Consider the following 8,077-nt stretch of genomic DNA (forward strand, 5'->3'; position numbering starts at 1 on the left):
TAATAGAGGAAATGTTTGTGTGGGTGGAGGGGAGTTATATGGGAATCCCCTAGCCTTTTTTTTAATTGGAGCTACTTGGGATTGAACCTGGGACTTGTACATGGGAAGCAAGTGCTCAACCACTGAGCTACATCTGCTCCTCTCTCCCATACTTCTTTTTTTAAAGTTTGCTTTTATTTATTTTATTTTTCTTCTCCCCCCCCCCCGCACCCCACCCTGCTGTTTTTGCTGTCTGTGTCCATTCACTGTGTGATCTTCAGTATCTATTTCTCTTTTTATTTTCTCTTCTTTATCTTTCTCCTCTAGGATTCACCAGGATTTGATCCTGAGGACCTCTGATGTGGAGAGAGATTCCCTGTCAAGGTTCCCTGCTGTGCTTCACCTTGACTCTCCTGTTTGTCTCTCTTTTGTAGCATCATCATCTTTCTGCATGACTCACTTGCGCGGGCACTGGCTCACTGCATGGGCACTCAGCTTGCTGCACCAGCACTGGCTCACCACAAGGGCACTCACGTGGGCACTTGGCTCACCATGTGGGCACTGGCTCGCCATGCAGGATGCTTTCTCTTCTTCTTTTTCACCAGGAGGCCCCAGGGATCGGACCCAGGTTCTCCCATATAGTAGGCAGAGGCCTTATCACTTGAGCCACATCTGCTTCCCTCTCCTATACTTTTGATGTAACTTTTCTGTAATCTAAAATTTCTCTAAAAATAAAGTTTATTATGAACTCAAAAAGGAAAAATAAAGAAAAAATGCTATGGACCAATAGCCCTCATAAATCTAGACATAAAAGTCCTCAACAAAATGTAGCAAATTAAATCTATCAATCACCTATCTATCCATCCATCTATCCATCCCACAAACTTGAACCCATGGTCTGCTTGAACAAGATTTATTCCAGGGAAGTAAAGATGGTTTAAGATGAGGTCATCTATTTTAATATGTCCCCAAAACATATCCTTTAAGGGAGGTCCTACGAAAGAGGCTTAAATGATTAAATGATCCAGGTCTGTTGCTGTGCCTCTGGCTTTCTTCACTTTGCATACAACTTCCAATGGCTCTCACCTTGGGCTGTGCCCCCAGAAAAGGGCATTTTGGGGCATGTGTCTTTCTTTCCTACTTTTCTTTTGGTTTTCCCATGTCTTCATGGCAGTTGTGCATATGTGCATGTGTGAAGGGAGACGAGGTTGCTATATGTGTACAGTATGCGTTATCCTCTCACACCCCGACCAAGTGTCCCACCCTTACCTCCAGGACTGGTCCTTTGAAGAACCCTCTCTAGACAGTCTCTTGGGGTGAAGCCATCTACCTCCTCTGCCTCCCAAGCTTCTCTTCTCAGTGCAGGCCTCTTCCCCCATAACCATCAGTCCCGATACCTGTTGATCGTGTCTGCTCCGTCTTCTCCAAGGCCCAGCAGCTTACTGCCCTTCCCTTGCCAAGTCTCGGGAAATGGTGCCACCATATCCCAGGTACCTGGCACTGCCTAATCGCGACCTCCCCCCGCGACAGAATCGCGATGGTCCCTGGTATTCACAGTTGAACCCTCCACTGCTCTTAGTTACCTTTATCTTCCCTGGCGTCCGTTTCCAAAGTTGATTCCCTCTCTTCAGTTTTCTTTGCGGAGTCGTGGATCCTTCATAATATGCATTGCGGTGTATGATGACTTCCTCCCCTTTGGGTCCCTGCTTACAGCTCTTTATCTCCCCCACTACCCCTCACTGGAGAGTGCAGAGACCATGCCTCTTCTTATCCTATCCCTCGTGCCTAACACAAGGCCTGAAATGCGGGGAGTAGCAGAGTTTCCGAGTGGGGATGAAAAGCCACCACCATTTCTCAGGTGGAGCTGCAGAAGGATTCCTGATTGGTCTCCCCGCCTCACCTCCAGCCTTAGCTCTGTGGCCAGGTGAGCTTTCTAAAGGACAGCCCTGGCACGTGGGCTCTGCGTGCTGGCAGGCTGGCTTCGCACTTCCTCCAGTGCCTGTGGGCTCCTGACCCACCAGAATTGCCAGTGGGCCCTCAGAGAAGCGTGCGTGGGGGGGGCCTCCCCACTCCCACCCCTCCCCCACTCCCCTCCCCCACCCCTCCAACTGCGGAAAGCAGCCCTGCCTGTCCTCACTTTTACTCTTTTCTAACAAAAAGGGGCCCAGCTGCAAACACTCCCTGATGTCCCTGGCTCTCCGTCGGATCAAGCTCCTTTTAACAAAAGCCAGCCTCTTGGGCACGTGAAAGGCTCTGCCCAATAATATTTGCTGAACAAATGATTGCGAGCTCTCGGCTTTAGTCCCTGGGCTTGCAAGGCCGGGGTGGGGGGGGGGGGTGGGGGGGGTGAGGGGGCCCGGGGGGGGGGGGGGCTCCGAGGTGGAGTTGGCGCCTGTGTGGACCGGGAAGGCCGGGGGGAGTCACATTTCACTGGGCGCCAGCGCGAGCGTGCGCACTGCCGGCTGGCGCGCGGGCCGACCCCCGCGCTCTCCATGGAAACTCGCGCGCGCAGGGCCCGCTCCGCCGCCGAACCCCCAGGCCCCAGCGGCGCGAGCTGTTCCCCGTGACGGAGTTTGAAGTGACCCACCAGCAGGCTCTCTGCTCTAGAATGTTTTCAACGCTACCTGCTCCATGTCCTTTTGAATTCATGGAACTTCTATTGCAAAATCTTGATTTCATGAGCAGCACCCCCTGAGCTTCTTTGGGGAGATGGTGGGTAAGCTTGGGGCCTCGACAGGACTCATTGTCCTCACTGTCCAGGTCACACAGGGCCAAGCTGGGGCTCCCCGCAAGCCTAACTGGTCCAGGTACCCAGGACACGGCCGGAGCTCCAGTCCCTCATCGTGATCTCTGGGTTAGAGCAGCTGTGGCTGCTTCACCAACCCCGGCTTCCTCTCCTTTCCCTTCGTGCCCCCTGCCACTCCCTTTATCTGAGGTTCTGAGGGTCTGCAGGACCGGTTACGGGTGTCACTTTATTAGGCAGCTGTCAAGCCCCTGGCTCGCCCAGACGGTACTTCCTCCACTTAGAGGCTATACCAAGCGCCGCTTGGTTTCCCCACCCCACAGGAATGTGCTTCTTGGTGAAAACTGGAGCCTCTTCTGCAGACCTTTTCCTGGGAAGAAAATGGCATTTTTAGTAGGGTGCTGTGGGCTCCAAGGACAAGCAGCTTCAGGGATCTGGTTTCAAACTTCATCAGTTCCAGGGCTCTCCGCCTTCCAATGTAACATCTCAGCGTGGTCCTAGTCGGTGGGCGTGTCACAGTGAGGTGTGACGTGAGCTGTGGCAGAGGTGGGCGTGCATGGTCGGGCCTGGTGTCAGCAACTTCACCAAAACGAGGTAATCGTCCCGATGAGCTCCAGCAATCAACTTAAGCCCAAGGTGTTCTCTGGACAGAGACCTGATATATCACTTCAGCAGGAGTCACCCTTTATCATTGTTTGCTCCAAGCTTACACTTTAATGTAATGAAGTCTATTAAATCTAAGCGGGTGGGGAAGCAGATGTGGCTCAAGCAGTTGGATGCCCGCCTACCACATGGGTGGTCCTGGGTTCGGCTCCCATGCCTCTAAGAAGACAAGCGAGAATGCAAGCAAACAAGATGACAATGCAACAAGATGACGATGCAACAAGATGACAACGAACAGACACTGAGAGGAGACAGCAGGCGCAAAAGCAACGAAGGGGCAGGGGGGAGAAATAAATAAATAAAATAAATCTTAAAAAAAAAAAAACAACCTGAGAGTGAAACGTGGGGATGTAATTTTAACAACTTTTCATTGGTGCAAATAATGCCAATGGACAAAGATACTAGAGATTTAACTAGTAGGCTCGAACACTTTCATTATTTAAAAAGACATTAAATTCAATTAGTAAGAAAACTTACTAAGTGAATAGCAAGAAAATGAAAATCCAAACCAAACGAAGAAGAAAACTAATGGAGACGAAAGGCAAGAAAATGAGGATTATATTGAAGAAGCATGGGAACAAAAATTCAATTCAAGAAGCATTCTTTAAAAAAGAAAAACTAATATAATTGACACACTTCTATAAGATGTACTCAGGAAAAAGATAGAAGTTCATAAATCAAAGGAGAAAAAGGAAATGAAAAATCAAAACATCTCAACAAAGAGACCTGAACGGTACAAAGGAACGCTCCTGGTGCCGCAGGAGGCAGAGCCCTGCTGGAGGGGTGGGTGTAGCAGTGGTGCTGCCTAAAGGAGCCCCATGTGAAAAGCCAAAGCTGAGAGGAAAGATAATAGCACAGAAAACCCTCTGAAATAAATCTACTTGAGGAAAAGTAAAGTGAGACATGAGAAGGGATAGAACCAAACAGAGGCGATTCGAGAAATGTCAAGATAGTATTTTGACATCTTGGGTTTCAAGTGACAATAACCAGACTTAAGACAATATAGTCAAAAGAAATGTTGACTTGAGAAAACCCGGGAAAGGCTGAAGGACCAAACTCAGCTCCGACAGGGCATGCAGACAAGCCTTAGAAACCCTCGTTTCAGACGCCCCAATAGCCTTTCTTCACAGCTGTTTTCTGGGGGTGTCAGCTGTGTCTTTGCCCACTGCAGGGCTATTTTCCACACTTGGGAAACACAGCCATCAGCGTGCTGCCTCTCTGGTCATTTTAGAGAGACTGCCACCTATCCTCTAGGGGACCCAGGTTAAAAAACATCTGGGGGGAGCAGAGGGGGCTCAAGAGACTGGGCGCCCCCCTCCCACATGAGAGATTCTGGGTTCGGTTCTGGGCCTTCTAAAAAGAAGGGGAAGGGAGAGCAGACAATGAGCCACCAGCAACGAGGGGTGGGGGAAAGAACTAAATAAATAAAATAAATCTTAAAATAAAAATCCGGCAAGGAGTTGGGTGGGGCTCCCCAGTGGGACCGGTTAGTTGCTGCCAGAGGGCGGGAGTCTGGTCACGTGAGAAGGCGACGTTTCCACAGGAACAGAGTGGAAGTAGCAGAACTAATCAGGGTGAACAGAGAAAGAGATTAGCATCCTGCAAGTCTGTGCTAGAAAGTAAGGCGATCTTTGTGTTATGGAATCTTAATGGGAAAGTTAAAATGACTCAAGGGGAGTGGACATACTATATCAACGACCACCAAAACTCTAACAACGTTGGTAGTTTATTACCACACCCCCCCCCCCCCCAAAAGAAGTTCATATTTCACATCTATCTGGAGAGAATGTCTTTACCTACATCCTGCATTTCTCCTGGTTTCACAAACCCTCGGACTTAAGAGGGACTCCATAAATTTATCGTGCATTTCTCTGGACCCCAAATCTCAGACACGGTCCTCACCATTGACACGTTTTCACAGTCAGTCCTGACCACCCTCCTGGTTCCAGGGCTCACACCGGCTTTGCACCGGTCTAGCCCTCTCCCTGGGACGACGTGATTTGGTGATGGACACATCCCCCTGAGGGGGACCTAGCACAGTGACCTCCACGTCTCAGGCGCTCAGGCCCTCTCGCCCCTCAGATCCGCGGGGTCTGCAGCGGCCTCGCGGCCCGCAGCCCCCGCGTCGGGGCCCGGGTCCTGCCCCGCGCTCCCGCCAACCCTCCCGTCGGGCCCCCGCCCCGCCCGTCGGCTGCCGCGGCCGCGCACGCGCACTGCGGCCGCCCCGCCCGCCCGCCGCTGCGGAAGGCGCCGCGCAGCCCCACGCACTTCCTCTCCGGGAGCCCGCGGAGGGAGCGGCGCGCCGAGGAGCTCCGCGCCCCAGAGGCCCTGCCCTCGTCGACGGAGCCGACATGTCGGAGCAAAGTAAGGCCCTGGACGAGCCCCGGCCCGCCGCCGAGGCCCCCGACCCCGAGGCGCGCGGCGGCCCCGCCCCCCCCGGCCGCGACCCCCTCCGCGGGCCCGAGCGACGTCCTGCGGGCCCCGTCGCCGCCCCCCGGCGACCCGGCGGACGCCAAGGCCGCGCCGCAGGCCGCGGAGGAGGGCTGCGGGCGCCAGGCGCCGAGCGCCGCGCAGGCCCAGCCCGCGCCCGCGCCCGCGCCCGCGCAGCTGGTGCAGAAGGCGCACGAGCTCATGTGGTACGTGCTGGTCAAGGACCAGCAGCGCATGATCATCTGGTTCCCCGACATGGTGAAGGACGTCATCGGCAGCTACAAGAAGTGGTGCCGCGGCATCCTGCGGCGCACCAGCCTCATCCTGGCGCGCGTGTTCGGGCTGCACCTGCGCCTCACCAGCCTGCACACCATGGAGTTCGCGCTCGTCAAGGCCCTGGAGCCCGAGGAGCTGGACAGGGTGGCGCTGAGCAACCACATGCCCATGACGGGCCTGCTGCTCATGATCCTCAGCCTCATCTACGTCAAGGGCCGCGGCGCGCGCGAGAGCGCCGTCTGGAACGTGCTGCGCATCCTGGGGCTGCGGCCCTGGAAGAAGCACTCCACCTTCGGGGACGTGCGCCGGCTCATCACCGAGGAGTTCGTGCAGCAGGAGTACCTCGCGTACCAGCGCGTGCCCCACCTCGAGCCGCCCGAGTACGAGTTCTTCTGGGGCTCCCGGGCCAGCCAGGAGATCAGCAAGATGCAAATCATGGAATTCCTGGCCAGGGTCTTTAAGAAAGACCCCCAGGCCTGGCCCTCCCGCTACCGAGAAGCTCTGGAGGAGGCCAGGGCCCTGCGGGAGGGGGAGGCCGCCGCCCACCTGCCCCACAGCAGCGTCGGGGGGGACTAGCCAGGTCGGGAGGCTGAGGAATCCTTGCTGCCCCTCACGGGGGGGGCTGGGGGGAGGGGGCTGGGGGGGGGGACGTTAGCGTATTCAGGATTGACAGTGCAGTATTTCACGTGTAACTCTTCAGTTTTCGGTACCGTGCTTTTATACCTTTGATGCCCTGTCGTATTCATTTGGGTCCTATGGGGTAGAGTGTAGGATTTATGCATGTTCGTTTATAAGTAAGCTCGGTCGGTGCTTCTGCTTTCGTGCTATCTTGGATTTTTTTGTACCAGAGACGTGCTGAACTTAAGAAACACATTGAGACGTTTTCCATCTTCTTCTTTTATATGGAACGGACGGTGTCTGTTGGGGTAGACGGCTCGCGGAGAGTCTGGAGGAACTGACCAGCCAAGCTGGCCTGGAGGAACGTCAAGCCCTCTTGTGCTTTCCTCGCTGGACACGGGCGACATCGGCGTGGAGCGCGCGGGTTTGAACTGAAGCGGTCTCAATGTGGGCCCTTGGCACACTTTACTAAACCCAAGTACCACCCCACCATGAGTAAACATTAAAGATCCTTGTGATACAGTCGTGTTTTTGGAAAAGTGTGCTTTATGTTTCTTTCTAACCGAGATGTTTAGTTGGTAATGGAACAGAGAATTGGCCATCTTTCAGAATGTGCTGATGGGTGGTAACTGTGGGGAAATCTCTCCTCGTCACCACTTAGGAATGTGTGAAGTTGTGTAGTTTTATTTTTATCATAGTGCACTTATTTCAGAAACTTTGCAAATGCAGAAAAGTATAAAAACAAAGGAAAATCCCCGGAATCACATAACATGGAGTTAATGCATAGTCATTTCCTTCCGTCCATTCTCTTGATTTTAGTAAACTCAATAGCAGTCTTTTCTCACCACTTAAAAGAGGGAGGCATTGTACGAAACCCTCAAAGTGCGTGTTCACTTTGTATTTAACCTCCACACGGCTCTTTAAGCCCTGTGCATTGTGGGGGAAACTCAGACAAAGCAGGTGGTTGATTTCCCTGGGTGGTAAAGCTGGGAAGAGGAGGGGCTAGGATTTGAACTCAGACTGGATGAGCCTAGAGCCCAGACTCTTCCCCACCTGCCCACACCTGCCCACACCTGCCCTGCAACTCCTGGCTTGTCATTTAGATAGGAGTGTATTCTTTGTTTTCAATTTCATGTTAAAGTATGCACTCTCAACTCCTGTCCCCAGCACATACAAATATAGAACATGAGAGAAATTTTATTTTTTCTAACATTCACAATCATCCTTTAGAGACAGCAATATTATTATTGTACAAGTTTAAAAAAAACCAAAAACTTAGTTTCAGAGATTATTGGATTTAACTAAGCCACATCTTTGCTTAACTGTGAAGCCCAGATTTGAAACAGAGTCTGCCCTGAGGGACTGAGA

The 8,077-nt window shown here is 52.8% G+C and overlaps 1 protein-coding gene across 1 annotated transcript; it reads left to right on the forward strand.

Annotated features, from left to right (window-relative positions):
• Positions 1-5,632: 5,632 nt before the first annotated feature.
• On the forward strand, positions 5,633-7,231 carry NDN (necdin, MAGE family member). Its single transcript, XM_004467394.4, is given in 2 exon segments — positions 5,633-5,849; positions 5,851-7,231. Coding segments are annotated over 2 exon segments (930 nt in total). The 5' UTR covers positions 5,633-5,736; the 3' UTR covers positions 6,668-7,231.
• The last annotated feature ends 846 nt before the right edge of the window (positions 7,232-8,077 follow it).

This window comes from Dasypus novemcinctus, chromosome 3, assembly GCF_030445035.2.
Source record: "Dasypus novemcinctus isolate mDasNov1 chromosome 3, mDasNov1.1.hap2, whole genome shotgun sequence".
Classification (NCBI taxonomy): domain Eukaryota; kingdom Metazoa; phylum Chordata; class Mammalia; order Cingulata; family Dasypodidae; genus Dasypus; species Dasypus novemcinctus.